This window comes from Ambystoma mexicanum, chromosome 14, assembly GCF_040938575.1.
Source record: "Ambystoma mexicanum isolate Mex_15411 chromosome 14, UKY_AmexF1_1, whole genome shotgun sequence".
NCBI classification, from domain to species: domain Eukaryota; kingdom Metazoa; phylum Chordata; class Amphibia; order Caudata; family Ambystomatidae; genus Ambystoma; species Ambystoma mexicanum.
The window spans coordinates 190,663,462-190,682,016 of record NC_090940.1 but is presented as its reverse complement, the minus strand read 5'-3'; the positions used below and the strand labels follow the sequence as shown (position 1 = coordinate 190,682,016).

The 18,555-nt window shown below is 42.9% G+C and overlaps 1 protein-coding gene across 1 annotated transcript in view; it reads left to right on the top strand.

Annotated features, from left to right (window-relative positions):
- The window catches only part of CCDC175 (coiled-coil domain containing 175), an 814,258-nt gene that overhangs the window by 693,026 nt on the left and 102,677 nt on the right, over positions 1-18,555 (top strand). The window contains exon 17 of the mRNA XM_069638898.1: positions 14,739-14,841. Within this exon, the coding sequence (XP_069494999.1) occupies positions 14,739-14,841 (103 nt within the window). The remainder of the gene's footprint in view (positions 1-14,738; positions 14,842-18,555) is intronic.

Below are 18,555 nucleotides of genomic sequence, written 5' to 3'. Positions count from 1 at the left end.
TTAAAGTATGCAACAAACTAAGATTCTGAATGAATCCAATTCAGTTCAACTTAATTATCAAATCAACTACTAACTTGTAACAAATGTAGTAAAACCTTGCAGCAACCTACTCAAATTTAGTCGCACCGTATTTCTTTTTACACCTTCTAGCCAATGTAGCCACACAACCCACATTGATATATGACAGTGAAAAGGTTGAGGGGACAACGGGCGGAGAGATGGGTCGCAGCTATAGAAGAAGTGAATGACCCCCATAGGACAGACTCAAGGGATATCCCAGAGGCTTTCGCCACATTTTATGAACATTTGTATACATCTGAGGAGGGAACGAGGGGAACCGAAATAGATCAATACATACAGAAGGTAGACATGCCGAAACTCCCCCGACAAACAGCAGAACAGATGGATTCCCACATCATGTCAGATGAGGGGGAAAAAGCAATCAAAAGGCTCCCGCTGGGGAAAGCTCTGGGGAATGATGGCTATACAGCCGGATTTTATAAGACCTTCGCCTCCTCCCTCCTCTCCTTCCTGGTCGATCTATTTAATGAAATCATACAAACCGGAGTGGCACCTGACACATTCTTGCAGGCACTGATCCCAGTGATATCCAAAGAAGGTAAAGACCCCAGGCTGTGTAGTTCCTACCGCCCCATCTCCCTCCTTAATATAGACGCAAAGATCTACACTAGGGTGCTAGCAGCAAGACTAGAAGGCCATATGCCTCAATTGGTACATCCTGACCAGGTCAGATTCATAGTAGGAAGGCAAGGGGCAGACACAATGCGTAAGACGCTCCATCTGATTCATGAAGCGAGGAGAATGACGACCGACCCAGTGCTTCTATCAATAGACGCAGAGAAAGCATTAGATAGGCTCGAATGGTCCTTCCTTGAAGCAGTACTGTTGAAAGTCGGGCTTGGCCCAACCTTTTGTAAGGGAGTTAAGGCTATAAACACGTCTCCAAAGGTTTCAGTGATGGTCAATGCGGAATACTCCAGGTGGTTTGACCTATCTAGAGGCACGAGACACGGCTGCCCCCTATCAGCCATCCTCTTTGTGCTTTCCCTAGAACCCCTCGCCCAGGTACTCTGGGCAGACCCCCAGGTAGAAGGGATGCAAGTGGCAGATGCAGAATATAAGGTCGCTGTCTATGCCGATGAACTACTGCTCCACATCACAAACCCAATGGCATCAATACCAAGGGCGCTCCAGCTGATTGAAGAGTACGGGTCACTATCTGATTTCAAAATTAATAGATCCAAATCCACTACAAGACCCAACTCCCGATTACACTGCAGCACTGACGTCCCTAGGACTAGTGATAGAAGATGACACCCTCCGCTACCTGGGAATAAACCTGACCAGAAAGCTGGATGATGTATATGATGCTAATTTCCCCCCACTTTTAACTAGATTCCGGGAAGATTTTACAAAATGGCAAAAACTAACGATATCATGGATGGGAAGACTGAACACAATCAAAATGGTCTGCCTACCGAGGTTCCTATACCCATTCCAAATGCTTCCCATAAAAATTTCTGAGGTATTTTTTAAAGAAGCAAAGAGAATTACCGTAAATTTCCTGTGGTAGGGGAAGAGGCCAAAAATACCATACGATACTCTCACTCTACCTAAAGAGAATGGCGGGGTAGGCCTCCCAGATCTGTTGTTGTATTATAAAGCTGTCCAACTGAGGGTATTGATCCCTCATCTGAGAGGGAGAAGGGATTTACAATGGGTCCAACTGGATAACCACAACCTAACTCCGGTTACAGTAGCGGAGTGGTTATGGATCCAAAGAAAGACGCTATTGCGTAGGCTCCGAACTCACCCAATACTGGGCACAATATGGGACATCTGGAGAGAAGGAGCAGGTATGAAAGGTGTCACTACCTGGCCCTCACCCCTAAGCCACATATGGTCGACAGGAATACGTGAAGAAATAGTAGACAATGCGAAATTTCAAACCTGGTACGATGCGGGCCTCGAGAGAGTGGGACAACTATGGAGGGGTGATGTTTTTATTACAATCACAACACTCGAGGAGGCACTGGGAATTCATCCGCTGCCAGTTTTCCCCTTCCTGCAGCTAAAAGGCATTCTCATGAGAAGAGAATGACGTGATAAAATTCAGAGAGACTTCACCCCCTTTGAAAAACTATTAGACACAACAACCACAACTAAAGGGATGATCTCAAATATGTACAAAACACTATTGGTCGCAGGCAGGAAGGGGTTCGACAGACAACCTAAGGAAAAGATGGGAGGGGGATTTTGGAAAGGAACTAGATCCTGAAACATGGGCCAAGATATGTAAAGGGGCCTCACAGACATCCATCGCAGCACAATATAAACTTCACGCTGTCAAATTACTACATAGATGGCAGTATGACCCTTATAGACTGTCTAAAATGTTCCAAACAAAAGAGCTGGTGTGCTAGCGACAAAGTGGGATGAAAGCAGACTATTGGCACATGTGGTCGGGATGCCCCAGAGTTCAAATATATTGGAACAAGGTCCTTGGATGGATCAAACAGCTAGGTGGAATTCATAGGAAACTCTTGCCCCTACTAATATTGTTCAACCTGGAAGAATGTGATCATGAAGTGAATAGAGTGAATGGAATTGTGACCCCTCTGCTCCTAGCTGCAAGAGCTTGTTTAGCGATAAAATGGAAATCACACCTGACCCTGAGTCAGATAGAATGGTCAAGTATTGCAGCCAATATATACACAATGGAGCGGATTACCGTTGCTCTTCATGGAAGAGCGGGCCAAAATGAACTAATGTGGAGTGACTTTGTGAACAAATACTTAGCCAGCACCCACTAGAAAACTACATGATGGAATCTAGAACAGTCAAAGGAACATGCCCCTCACTAAATTGCAATGGATACTGGGTCCCGAGGTAAAACCCGTAAAATAAAACATTGTCTGCCTTAAAGCCATTTGAACTGGGTTACGGACAATCCTGAAACAAAAGGAGTGACATATATAACTGCTGGGAAAAAATGGAACCATGAAGACAACTTAGAAGTGGATCTTTGTCATGGGGAGAGGGAGGGGGGAGGGGGGAGGGGGGAGGGGAGAAAACAGAATTTGAAATGTATAGTTTATGCTTGAGGTTCCAAGGTGTTTGAAATGTGTGAACGAAATATATGATATCATTATACTAAAGCACTTCAAATGTAGATGTAAACCAAAGTTCTCTTTGTTTGACAAAACTCAATAAAACCAGAATTTAAAAAAAAGAAAGTGCTGGAGCAGGATGTGAGTCCCTGCATACTTTTTTCATATTATTTTCGTGTTATAAATGCCATATCATATCACATATTGATATCATAGGGGTATAATTTGGCCTACAGGGGCATGATTTGGCCTAGGCCATAGTATACCCCAGCGTATAAATTGGCCCAGGCTATAATATACCCGGGTATAATCTAGCAGGGGTGTATACTACAGACTGTTACACCAGATCCATATCAAGAGATATTGCTATGTCTTTCCAAGTTTACTTTAGAAAATCCATCAACACAGAACTCTTGCCCCAACCTTTGGCCGTTGTTGATAATATAGCCAACGGGTTCAGGGGACCGGCCATACCTGCCTCTGCAATAGACCACTCATCTAATGGCTCACTTAAGAATGGTAAGAAATGTTGTGTCATGAAGGCCTGATGATATTTACTAAAGTTATTCAGCACTGTTTTCTTTTGGCGGGAGGAGTGTCATGCTCAAAAGATAGTTCATCTTTGGTGCCGCTGTCATTTTCAGCGCATTCACTGTACCACCCTGTGACAACTTAAGTGAATTCCAGCGTTCAAAATCTGCCGTTAATTTCTCAACCGTCAATTTCAGATTACATCCATCATGTCTTTTAAATCCCTAGTTAGCCAGATTCCTAGGTATTTCATCTTCTTCGGGCACCATTTCAAACCAAGGCATTGTAGTTCTGAACTTCTGCACAACTGTGAGCATGGTATATCCTCTGACCCACTGACTTTATAATCCAAAACCACACCATAATTCGCCATGAGATCCATCAAGGCTGGAAAAGACTCTTTTAAATCTTGCAAAACAAGAAGATCATCCGCATATAGACATTAAATTCTGTGATACTCCATGGAAGTTGATCCCTACTATCCTCGTCTCAGATCTGATTGCAACAGCCAATGGCTCCAGAGACAGGGCAAAGAGTAAAGGCAATAATGGATATCCTTGACCAGTGCCTAGAGATAATTCAAATTTCGAAGATGCATGTAATTTGTTAAGACTTCTGCTGTTCCGTTCATATGAAGCAATCTCACCCAACTCATAAATTCTATTCCGAAATTAATTCTCTCAAAAGTTCAGAATAGAAAATCCCATCATACCGTCACATACTTTCTCTGCACCAATAGAAAGAGCAGCTGCCCCTTCTTTTAGCTTTCTTGATTCTAACATTGTTATTAAAAAGCTTCCTCATATTTGTACCTGACACTCTTCCTTTAACGAAGCCGGCTTGATTTGGGTGTACCAATTTTGACAGGACCTTCTCTGACCAACCCGCCAGCGCTTTCGACAAGATTTAAAAGTGGTCTGTAGCTGTCCAGATCTAAAGGAGGCCTACCTGGTTTTGGAAGGACTGAAATTGTAGCATGTCTGAGTGAGGGAGGAAGTCTACCCTTATCCCTGCAGTGTTTATACATTTCCTTCAACCATATTAACACCCCTTCAGGCATTGCTCCATACACTTCTGCTGTTAAACCACCAGGACCCGGGCATCTCCCCACATTCAAAATACACACAGCTCTTCTAGTTTCATCAATTGTTATTTCTCCTTCCAGAATCAATTTATCACCCTTAAAAAACCTTTCCATAGATTGTTTTTCCAGAAAATCTTCAATTACCTTTGAACCGTCCAATGTATTTTTACAATAAAGCCATAATATTCTCTAAATTCTTTGTTAATCTCCTGAGGGCTATAAGCAATACCTTCTCTTTCTAATCGCACCAATAGCCTTGCTTCCAGCAATCACTCTCAAACGATGTGCCAGTAGACGGCTACATTTTTCTCCACCTTCATAATAATTGCATCTAGTCCTGAAAATTGTCAGCTCTCAAGATTCACTGCTTCTGGTATCTAACAAAACTTGCAGGAACTTTTCCAGTTCATAAATCATTTTTCTATGCAGTCTTCAACTGTATTCTTTACAAAAATTGTATATGGGTTATGCCTATTGGCCTCCTTTGTCCCCGTAACTTTTATATGCACACAACAATAAGCTTTGTACCACACTGGCAGAAAATGTCTACTTCTCGCATGAAGCCACCCTCTGGGTGAAATCCTTTTTAGCGGACCAAACCTCTAGAGTCGCCTTATGAAAGGAAGCTGCTGATCCCCTTCCAATACCCATAGGAGTACCGCAAGGTTCATGCCTTTCGCCCATCTTTTACAATGCCTACACTAAGCTTCTTTTTGCTGCCCTTGACGCCATGGGTGTCATCTATACTAATTTCGCAGATGACACCCAGATCCTGATCCCCATTACAGGGAACCATGAGCAAGACACAATTCTAGTAAATAAAATGTATGCCATAATCCAAAACTGGATGCCAGTCAATAGCCTTTGCCTTTATGATGAAAAGACAGAGATCCTTATTGTGGGTGCACCTTCCAAAATCAAATCACTCCACCCAGACTACTCCATCACCATTGATGGCACACCTATTCCTATCCTCAATCAGGTCAAAACACTGGGTGTTTACCTAGATTCTAACCTAACCTTGACCAAGCATATCAATACTCTTTCACCAGTCACCTCATACACCGCCAAACTTATTGCACTAAGTCGGCAATTCCTGACCCCACAAAATTGTATCACTCTCGCTCGTGCATTAATTTTGTCTAAACTAGATTACTGCAATGTGCAATTACTAGGCTCATCCAACACAAACCTCGCAAAACTACACCACCTACAAAATAAAGCGCTGAGAGCAGCAGTTGGCATCAAAAAATCTGACCATATCTTGAAAGACATGAAGGGAAGTTCACTGACTTCCTATTAAGGCACAAATTCTCTTCAAAACTCTTTGTATCACACACAAATGTTTAGCCAAGACAGCCCCCATGTACCTCACCAACACAGTAACGCTGAACACCTCGACAAGAACTCTTAGATCTAATAACAGCTACCAACTTTACGTCCCATGCTTCAAACGCATGAGGGCAGGGGGGACGAGCTTTCAGGTCTTAGCCCAAAAACCTGGAACTCCCTCCCAGTGACATTGAGAAGCGAACCATTGCACCCAAGATTTAAAACAATCCTAAAAACCTGGCTTTTCAATAAAGACTAGGCCAAGACTTGCACATCCTGACCAGTAACTGCACCAACAATTTTCTGTAAATATTTTTCTGCCTGGTCTCCAATAACCACTGTTACATATGTATTGCTTCTATCTGTATATTGTTGTGTAACTATTCTTTCATTGTAACCAGAGCTGTTAAGCCTTCTGTAACCTACGCCATGATACCTCAGGGTTTGGGCGTATAACAAATAAAATAAATAAAGGGTAATAACTGCATTAAAGCAATACAGACAGAGCAGTGAGGCCGGTCCTCTTGCTCTGATGCGTACATCCCGTAGGGACAGTCACCATCTTCACCTTTCCTGTTGGTTGGGCTCACAGGTCTGTTGAGTATTCAGTGTCTCCATATCTCTCTTCTTGGCCTTGAACCAAGAAGAAGCATTTTCTTCATCCCCATTCCCGGATGTAACTGGCTCTAAAGGCAGGGTGTTTAACTGTTTCTCTTCTGTGAGATACTGGGGTATGTCGGCTCACGCGATTCAAATGTTGTTGCTTCTTCAAGCTTCAGAATTTTCTTGAAGCAGCATGTGGCTTGCATTTCTCATCACATTGTGATGTTTGCTTTTTGCTGTGACCACAGTTCTTTTTGTCATTCTGATCTGCTGACTTTATTTTCTTACATTTTCTGTTTCACAAGGGCTGTATCTCCTAATTATGTTGGTGTCCTATTTGCCTTCTCTTGTGGGCATGTTTTGGGCTTTCCTCTTGTACTCGTGGTCTCTGTTATGGATTTGGGCATTGTTTTTTCTCTTCTGTGGCAGTTTACATGGACCTGTCTTTTTTTTTTTGTTTTTGTTTTTGCTGTCTTTAGTTCTGTTGGACCTTTTCCTGTACTAAGCTGGGGTGAGCTCAGATGTAGTCAGACTGCTTTGCAGAGGTCTTGATTTATTGTTTCTTTGTGATTTCACCTTTTGTTTTTATCGAAGTAGATTTAGTTGATTTTCCAGAACATATATGTGGGGTACCCCCTGCAACCCCCCCGCAACCCTCCACCAACCCCTATACATTACTTATGATCCAAAAACCTACCCCCACATATATTATCAGCACATACATTGTAAAACATTTGACGAAATCTACTTAGATGAATTCTGCTGCAGCCAAAACTGCTGTTACAGATTTATTGACACTTCAAGTTTTTCATATTGTAGGATTTTGTTTATATTGGCCATGACCCTATGGCTGCTCGTTGATGGGCGCTCCTTGACGCAGAGTCTTGGTTCATGGGTCATGGCTTCTCCTCAATGGCAAGTTGGTCGTCATAGTCAATGGGTCGTGGCTGCTTGTTTACGAAATATTAGTTGTCGACAGGGTGCTCTGGTAACAGCAGGATTCTTGACCTGTCTGTTTTGGGCTAAGTTTCCCTCTTCTCTCTCTCTCTTGTGATGTCTTTCCTCAGATCTAGACCTTATATGAGGATCTGTCTTTTCTACAGATATTATATTCGTCATACTTTTGAGAAGATTCTGTTTCAAGGGGAGGATGCCTGCCTTCGTTTAGCAAGCATACCAGTGGCCTATGCCTATCCCTCAGCATTTTAGCGCTGAGTCCCAGTCATATTTCACAATCATCACTGGTATGATTTAGGTATAAACAATAAATGCAGAGTTGAGTTACCCTGTGCTGGTTCAGTGCAAATGCACTCCCAACCCTTATGTGGAGTTATGACTAGACCTGATTGTCTGGATACTGGGCATAAAGCCCTGTCCCAGAATGTTGAAACTCATTCTTCTTTGAAATCTTACTCCTCAACTGCGGCTGAAATATTGTGGCTTGGAATGCCCTCTCGCCGAATGGCCTCCTACATGTGCCAGAGGGACTGCACATTAGTCTTTAAACCCCTCACAGAGCACCACTCCTTTGTGAAGTCTTCTTTTGGCTACCTTGATAGACCTAATAATAAACCACCTACTCTAAAATCTGCCCAATTGGTGTTGGGAGTGAGTGCAGTTGACTTGTTGAGGAGACCTCTTGGTCCATATGCATTGAATGGATGAAGAGGAGGTGCTGAATTAGGACGGGAATCTACACCGTCGACTCTGCTTGAGGGGATTTCCTCATGTCAGCTGTCGATCATGCTCGAGAGTGTTATACCTGAAAATGGGCACGTTTCCCTGAACCGTTCCAACGTACTGAGGTTGTTATGTTCCCTTCCATCCCTTGCTTGATTTGCTCATCTGATATTGAACAAGTTTTCTTCTGTGATCAGCAAAGTACTGATCGTGTCGTCCTATCTTTAAAATCGAAGTTAGTACAGGACCTATTACTTAAGGAGTTAGACTGCACTTGATCGAGGGGCTTTGACCTCACCATATGTTCTCCTACTATCCCTCTGACAATTCTTCCCTTCATGAGCGAGAAGTCTCTGTCCGATGTGGTTGAAGCTTTATGTAAAGAAAGTGAGCGTTTAAGGAGTGTGTTGGGTTCAGGAAGGCCGGCCTCTCGGTTTCCATTGCAGCATAGACACTGGACCAATTTCAATCAAAACTTCCATTCCCATCCCTAACATTGAACCCATTGACTTTAAACTGCTTCTGTTGTCATGGAACACTAGGGGGCACAGTACCCTTCTTTCAGATATTGCAGTGGGCACTTTGCTCATGGTTCATACTGTTGTTGCTCTCCAAGAGACCTGGCTAATCCAATGCCCCAACCTGGATGGTTATCGAATTGCGCACCAACCGGCATGTAAGGGTTTGTTGGGTAGGCCTTTCAATGGCTTGGTGACACTGGTTAAAACATTAAGTCAACTATCCATTGTGTCTTCTACAGCCACGAAGTTTGACATTTTGACTACCCACATAAAAATTCGACTGACTGGACATCCTCTGGGAAATCTTGCTGTTTAATATCTATTGGCACAGTAGTGTATGCCTGCTTGAATATTTTATTTTGTAGCTCAGATTGTCGATCACTCCAATTAATGGTTGGCTGATCATGAGAACAGGCAGCTTATTTTGTTGGGGGATTTGAATGCGTGTTGTGTCTCTGTAGATTTTGACCAAACTGCTAAATCAGGCTCGGCACTCAAAGTTCAGTATGGGAAAGTCTGGACCAAAATCTTGTTGGGTTTCATAATGCTGAATGGATCAGTTCCAGGTGCTGATCGAAGCATGCCCACATGGTCGAATGGTTTGGTTCGCTCCACTTTGGATTATATCTATGTGTGACCTCCTCTCTTTGAAAGATGTCATCAGTTGTTTTGTGACAACTCGTCCAGTCATCATAGCTACCTTTCTGTGTTTTTTTTAGTTTCCAACTGTGTCCTCTTCTCTCCCTGGACATTTTAGCCACAATATGATTATTAATCCAGCTGGTATTCGGATAAGTTGGAATCCTAAGAGAGTAATGAAGGTTAACATGATTGCATCTTCCATTTTAAGTTCTTACCCTTTGGAATGGCAATGTGAGGTTTTTGGAGTTCAGAAATGTGGGGGCTTTTTCACTGATCTGTTGGGTAGGGGCTGTGACCAAGGGGCTGCCCAGAATAAATTATCTTGAAAGCATATGCATGTCTTAACTCTGATGTAGTTCAAAACAAAAGACTCATATGGGCCAGCATTAGGAGTATCAAGAACTGAGTTTATGGCTCTAGCGCTAAAAGACACCTGGCCATAAAACAAATTGTATTAGATCATAGAAGGTGGTTAAAGAATAATCAATCGTACTTCACTACTTCAACATGACGCTGAAGTTATGCTCCACAGCCTGCGCAATAAGAATTTGTGTGCATTTTGCTCGCTCTTGAATTACATGTGTGACTCAATCTGACCACCAGACAGGATCGATCCCTGAAGCCCTGTGGGTTGCCCATTTCAAAGGGGTATTTGCCTTGCCCTCTCTATTGGGCTGGTTTTATCCAGTTTTCAGTCCCAGTGGTTCGGATGGTGTGACTACACCACAGTTCTGAGGATTATTGGCAAAATCAGCTCCTCAAGAGCCCTGGGGCCGGATAACTTGTCTAATGTTCTTTTCAAAGGGGACCTGGTTGTGTGGGCCATGATCCTTACTATTCTCTTTAACAACATTTCCGATTCTGAACTAATGCCTCCTTCTTGGTCTACAGCTCACGTAGTTCCTATATATAAGAAGGGCTTGCTCTCGGAGCTGGCGAACTATCACCCGATTGCAATTTTAGACACAGACAGCAAAGTGTTTTCAGCAAATGGCAAACAGAATTCCCAAATGGCAAACAAGTTTCTGCAAGAATCACAATACTGTCCTCAATGGGGTGATTTTAAATCCAATCCTGAATAAAGTTTTGGTGTGGAAAGATGTATTCTGTCTGCCGCTTTTGACGCAGTAGATTGTAATTTATTATGGTCCAAACTAAAGGGGTGGGGCATTCCGGTTGCTCTTCTCCAGCTACTAATTACTCTCTACTCCAAAACGAACATCAAAACTCAGTTAGATGATGCTTGTTCTATCACAAAAAGTCACTACATTCAATGGGGTAAGGCAGGGATGTGTATTGGTCGCCTATCTATTTTGTCTGTATCACTCTGACATTGGGGTCCCTTTGACTAAGGCTGCCATGGCTTCTCCTCGATTAGACATGCTGAATGTACCCTGGCTCGCTTATGCAGATAATTTTTTACTGTTTGATACGACGTCCAGGGGCCTCCAGCGTTTCCTAAATACATTCCTGGTTTTTGCCACTGACCACAATCTACACATTAATTAATCTAAAACAAAAGTCCTTACTTGTGCTGCTAAGAGGAAAAAGCTAGCCTTGAGTCACAAATGTTATGTAGAACAGGTTCTGCTGGAGAGAGTGGAACATTTTACTTATTTGGGCTTTTCGATCTCGGTGTGCAAATCCAAATTGGGTTTGAGGAATGGGTTGCTCGCCCGAGGAGTTACCCTGGGAAATTAGCTAATGCGTGTAGACCTAAAATATGGCAAGTTTTCCATTCTCCCAGCTCCCAAGTTTTAGGAAGGAAAACTAATCCCCAAACTATTGCATGGTATTGAGCTCTTGCCAGACTGGGTATGCGATATCTTTACTATTGTTGAATGAAATCTTTGGAGACAAGTTTTTCATGTATCAAAAGGCCTTCCAATCTCGATTATTCGCTATGATATTGGGCTCCTCTCTTTGAAATGTAGAACGCAGTGGAGGCTTTTGGCCCTCTACTAGAAAATCCTTTTTTCTGAATGAAAGCCGTGCCTGTACACTGATTTTAAGATGATTATTACAAATGGCAAGGGTCAATTTCTTACCTCATTTACGAAGGCCTGTTCTTCCATTCTCTTGGGTCTGGACCTAATGGTTGTTGATTTATTTGAAAATCCTGAAAGAGGAAAAGATCTTTTATACAGGCAGGACTGGCTTTTACAGTGAATGCTATGCACTGTTACCAATCCATGAACTATCTAAAATTTGATTAGAAGAAAGTCAAAATCGCTGCTCCCTTTCTATCAATTTATCAGCATCCAGCGGTTAGGCAAATGTTCATCCGCCTTAGATGGAATCTGATTCCAACACGGGAACTACTGGCCCATATTAATGATTGCTCTCAACTGTCCCCTCTTTGTCGCTTTTGTAATCACCCTTTGGGTCTTGAAACCCTAGAACATCTGATTGTACACTGTCCTGAGTTGAATGGTAAGTGGGAGGTATACTTTAAGAACTATACGACACTCAGAAGAATTATTGAGGACGGATGTCCCTTTTCGCATTTATGTGTCTAGCAGGTCGGGTTACGTCAACAGGGTTAGCTGTTATGGGTTTTTTATCCTCATTGAAGCTTGAATGAACTCAAAGACACTTTTGCACTTTATACTGTACATTTTAAATGCATCACTTGATGTTTTATTTTGCTAATGAAATTATTGTATGCAGTTTTATCGTATTTTGTATGTCATATGTTGCTTTTGTATCTATTTTTATGCTCCTGTCAAAGGTTTGAAAATAACCATACGACAATAACATAAATAATAAATAAAAAATAAACGCAGTCAACATATTTATCCCCCTCATAAACATTCTATAAAGTACAGGTGGAGCAAGCCCTGAATAAGGATTTATTTGATCTGCTCTCCATCTGGGGTGTAGTATCCAACGTAACATATCTAATTGAAACTTGTAGATATCTTTTCTCCTTGGAGAAAGGTGGGGACCACTCGCAGCATGACGTGCGGTTCCAGTCTGAACATGGCCACTAGTGGTGGTGCTTGACACGCAGTGTCCCATTGGATGGGAACAAAAGCACCCATAATGTGGTCAACAGACTGCAAAACACACATTTTTTTTATTGATGTAAACAAGGAAGTGTGTCACAGAGGATTCCAAGCCTTACAACAGGAAATATTCAAAAATGGGAATCTATGAAATATCCCAATGATAGAGTAAGCAACCTACTCCTTTCCACTCTTTTGTATACTTGACCCATGTTCTGCTTCAGTGACATGGCAGAAATATTGGTCTTCTTTGCATCCAGGGTTTCTATGGGGCATGCAGTTTTCTAATGAGCACATGAATGGTTTGCTGTGATACATTTTTCTGCATAATTTCACACCTGGCATCTGAAGTATTACAATATGGTATGTGTTCTCCTTCAGAACTGCCTGTGAATCATATGGCTTTCTATCCTTTTTCTTCTGAAACATCTAATTAGAAATGCACCTTTTGAACCTGTTGGTTCAAACATTTCTTTGGTAGGAGAAACCCCCACCACGCCCTGAACACACCTGGAAACCTCTCTGTCAGGAGCAAGCCTCTACTTATTGTGCTCCACTTGTTTAAAGTTCACCTGTCCTCACTAGTGATTTGTTGCCAGGAGGCCTGTGGAAAAGGAATACAAATGGCCTCCAGTGGCGAGGCTGACCATGTTGAGTGTTTCAGTGAAGATTAATGCTGTAGAAATTTGCTTAAATTGAGATTTCACTTGTATGCGGTTGCTAGCCATCCTCTTCGTTAGCCACTCATGAGTCCAGCCAGTTTTCAGCAGTTCCCCAAACTAGTTCTGCTGCTATGGGCCATGACTGTGTGACGAAGAGACTCAGAGTTTCTACTGCAAGATGAAGCCATAGGTTTAATGTTTGGGTTGCATGGAAGTAGTTGTCTGCAGCATAAGGGTGCTTGAAGGTGATATTGTTGCGTAGGTTAATTTTCTGAGGACTGGAGGGCACATGCTGCTGCTTTTCAGGCGTACTACTTATTTGAGTATTTTATGATGGCATAGGGTGCTTGACTGGTGCGGCTCGGTACTGATGGAGAGTGCAGGGGAGGAAAGGTGTAGGTTGAAAACTGAGAGGGTTGAGTTCAGTGATGAGTGGGGCGAGTATAGAAATAAGCATGGTGAGGGGTTTGATTGTGTTTACTGGGTGGGTAATTTCAAAATAAATGCAAATTGCATACAGGCACCACCTACTTTGGGTTTCCTGAATGCAATTTTCATAATTTATAAAGCAGAGTGTAATTGTGAAGAGTGAATCAAGGCAAAATAGCTGTTACACTTTACTCTCTGCTTTGTTAAATATAAAACACTGCCTGCAAATAACCCACCTGCTATTTACCAGGTGCAAATATGAGGGGTATTCCATACCAATTGACTGGTTTTATGCCTGTATGAAAATCTCATGCAGGCATAAAACCGGGTGCTCTTCCAAGGCTGAGGTGGAAAGCAAAGCAAAGCAAAGATGCAAATTCCGCTTTGCACCACGCCTTGGAAATGTGCAAAAATTGTTAGTTCAGCATGCGGTTTGAGAATTGTGGTGAGGGTGGTGGTAAGTGGAGAGTGTGCAGTGAGGGTTGGGCTCAGTGGCATTTGTGCTGGGATTAGTAGAGTAAGTCCAAGTGTTGGAGTGATCCCACTGTGTGGAAAGAGGTATGGATGGAGTAAGTGAGGTTGGTATGGGGCTGAGTGTTGGAATGAGTGCCGTATGTGGGGCGTGTGCTGGTGTGAGCGGAGTGCATTGGGCAAGTGTTGGAAAGAGTGAACATGTGGTGTTAGAGTAAAAGGGAGTGTGTACGGTGAATGATATAGCATGCTGGTGGTGAGATTTTAGAGCAGGTGTAGGAACTGTTGAAAAGGGCAGGGTGAATGGTGTACTTGTTGGGAATAAAGGAGTGTGGGAGTGCAGTGGCTACTAGGAATGTTGTGGGGTCTCTGTAGTCACACAGATCCTCTGGATGCAGCAAATATGTTCTCTTGAGGTAAATGTCTGAAATGGTTAGGCCGCGGTTTGGAAGGCTTGCTTTTGTGCGATTGTGACATGGCAATCTCTGATGGTCCATACCTTGCTTGGCTCTCACGCTACATGCTAGGGAAGGCCAGATTAATGGAATCTTAATGAGATAAGTCATGTATTTTCCTTAGTATGTGTTATTTAGGATGTGTATGAAGAGTGGTGCTCAAACCCCTGTTTTTCCATTACTTGATAGAATAATGAACAGAAAATACTGGAAATTGGCAAAACTTTGCAAGAAGCTGAAAACCAGAAGTCGGCAATGTTAGATATGGATAATCATTTGATAATGCTTTATGGTAAGTGTTATCTTGTTTATTGAGTTCCAAATATAAAAAAAGAGTTACAAGTATTAATGTTGTTAAAGTGTGTGTGTATTCAGAACCTTGTGTGTAATTTTAATATTTATTTCTGTGATTGTTCCCTCCAATGATATGCGTTATCGAGTCCCATATCGTGAGGATCAAAAAGTGATGGGTGTAAAAGCTTAAGCCAGCACTTCAGTCTGTATGTATTGCAGCTTTTGTCCCCCCATAAAGCACTCTAAATGCTAAAAAAAAAAGTCTGTTACCAGTAGTGGAAAAGCTACATATTCCTGAATCCAAAGTTCTGTTGTCTCAAAAGTCAAGATGGCTCCAGGGAACCCTTGTGACAAGGAGTTTGTTAGCAGCTACTGTATCAATTAGTTGCACCAGAATCAATGCTTTGTTTCTCAGATAAGAATACATGGACATGTCGCAGTCCCTTTTTATTTCCTGGCTTAAGCGTTAATGGGTCATTAGCATGGATTATATTTGACGTGCGTAAAGGTCTCATCGATTTGGGGTGTGCGCGCTATAAAAATGCACTCTATCATTCAAGGTCATTCACCAGTACCCCTTCTCCGTTTCCCCAGAGCCTGCTGGGCCTACATACCCAAACTACACCTCACTGATGATGCCCAAGGATCCCAAAACATGTGTGGGGTTACTTGTGGCCTTGTGCAGAAGGGATGTGACCTTGCAATTCGGGCTGGACTGCCTCTGTTAGGATGGGTCTAAGCTTGCTTTGCATATGGTCTTTCCTCTTCTGTCATGACTTGGCTAGCTGAACAATTAGGGTTGACAAGAGTTGCCCAGAGCAATGCCTGTGGTTATGATTAATTCAAAACCTTACAACTACAACTATGAACCTTCTGTTTGACTTAAGCCACCTAGAGCGGGACGTGTAGGCCCACACGTGGGTCCCAAGCCTGCTTGATCTATAGACCTCAGCTAAACCTCCCCCATGATTCCCAATAAGGCTGAAACATGTCTTGGATTGCTTATGGTCTTGTGGACAAAGGATGTGCATTTGTGGCTGGTGAAGTTATTTATTTGAGGCGACATAAATGAAAACATTTTGCTTTGAATATGTGGGAGCTACTAAGCATAGCGAGGGATCCCGAACCAACCAAGGGAGGTTCAGGGAATTCTCCGCCCTGCACCCAGAACATTTTAAAAAGAATAGGTTAAAGTTGTGAGTTTTACAGCACATTTTCTTTGAAAAATTGAGTAAAAAGCTGCACAGTTTGCAATTGGTTTTGTAGGGTAACCATTGAAACAAATCCAAAGGATGAAGGGGCATTTTCCAACACATTTTCATGATAACTTTGCCAACTATATATGCCAGCGCGAAGTGAGGCTGCAAAGTGTTGGTTGCAGTCTGCAGCATTTGAGGAGATAGTGGTCTTTCCTTGCTGTCAGTGGATTTTCTTGTCTACTCCCACCATTATCAAACAACAGCACAAAACGTAGATCTAGCTGCAAAGTGAGGCTGAGAGGTGTTGGTTGCAGTCTGCAGCGTTTGAGGAGTTTGTGGTCTTTCCTTGCTGCCAGTGGATTTTTGTGGTTTCTCCCATTATCCGGCAACAGCACAAAACACTGAACTCGCCACGAAGCAGGCCGCAAAGCGAGGCTGCAAAGTGTTGGTTGCAGTCTGCAGTCGGTGCTACGTGGTAAGGAGAGGAGGACGTGCCCGTAGCAGCCCGTCTAGACAAGTAAAAAAAAGCTAATAGTGGGTGTGAAGTTACTGTGACTGCGGTCTGGAGGGTGAAACCTCCCCTGTGCTGGACATCTTCTCTGCTTTACTTCCACCCCACTGCTCCTATACGGGGCGACTTTCATCTGGCAAAAAAAATGAAAAGCTCAAAGAAGAGGTACAATCTTCGGAGTGAGCGATCTTCGTCCTTGGTTTGTGCGGGGGTCACCACGTGGGCTACCATTGACAGGCAAGCCACCAGCACCTGATAAATCCAAAATCGCTGGCTTTTTCCCCCTATGACTAACAGTCTCTCAACGAACTAACCCAGACCAAGGCGTGGTTTGGTGACACAGGGGTGGAATCTGCTCTGACCCACCCGGTGTAAATTGCAGTCTGTGAGATTTCGGGACCCGTGTTAGGGGAAATAGAGCATAAACTGAGCATCTGTCCATTGGAGGGTGGGATAAGCCTGGAGAAAGAGCTACAGACTCGGGTCAACAGATGGAGCGACTAAGCGAGTCACCACAGATGTTTGAAACCCAAACTCAGATGTGCCCGCTGGATGCTAGCACCTCAGATGCAAAGGATGCCTCTGAGGAAGAAGAGGCGGGCCAGTCCTCACTACCCCCGCCTGACAATTTATCGGCAGATACAGAGAGCATTGATTCAAACTCCAGTTCTCTGATGGCGCTGAATATTGTGCTACAGTCTTTCATAAGGCTGTATGACACAGTTGTGCATGAAGTCGGTGCAAACTCATTTTCATTGAAAGAAATTCAAACCTTACTAGTAGAATGGAGGAAGGTCAAACCAGATGTGGCCATGGCAAATGGACGATGAGCCCTTTCATATGGCGCGAGTCTCGTAACTGATCCTGATAAGGCTGCGTCTACAACGACGACAGTGGAGTTTGATACTGACCTATGCCCCCGCGAGACTGACTCCCTCTGGATCACAGCAGAGGCCTCAACACACAAGACTGATTTGGCGTTTCAGAACAGTGGAACTAGGTCTTAACTCTGACAAAGAAATGGCATCATTCCTGTAGGGAGATATATATACTGTTTTTTGGATATTGTTTGAGTTTTACATATAGTTTATACGCAATTAACATGATTTAAGGAATGGGAACACAAAAACCCAGCACTTCCCCTGCAAACCTAATAAGATGTTTTCTTACACAACTGCGAGCATGCTATTATGCCTCTGTGATCATTTCCACATGATAACCCTAGCACAATCAGAACGATTGGGGCTTTGCCAACTGTCAGTAGGCAAGACATGTAATGGACAAATATGCAGAGAAACAGAATCGATTTAAGAACCATGTTTGTCAACACAAGCAATTTAGCTTCTGCAAATACTCTAATAAATAGTGGTCTATTTTACTCGCAACGACATTGACCCAAAAATTAACTAACAATCGTATTAATGCCATAAAGGAGTTTGAGGCACTAATTCCCTAAACAAACACACTTAAGACAATGTATTGACACGTGCCTATGTTACTTCAATTTAAATAGCAGGCAAACCGCAACTCACAGGGTTTTAATTTAGACTAGCACATTTGAATTAAATTACATTATTGCCATATCTATGCATCTTCTTTACAGTAAAAGCTGCATTTATAAAATACAAAAACTTTTTGTATGGCTTATAAAACATTGACAATAAAGTAACCACGGGAGATAAACCCCCACGCAACATCAAGAATACGAGGGCAGATCCCAAAGTATGGCTTCCGCCGTAAGAAGCGCCATTAAGACAAAGAAAGGACTACGACAGTAGCCATGGTGGTGTCTATAAACATAGACAACGGAAGCCGGCATCCCCATTGTGAACCGACACGACAGGCAATGGAATTTTTAGGTAAACCCTGGGGACCCACATTATGGCTAAACCAATGTCAACCGGATGCGCCGGAGGAAGTGATAATTTAGCTTCTCCTATTTATTTCTCAGACGTTGCCACATGATAACTGTACGGAATAATGTTTTTGCAAAAGCGAAACC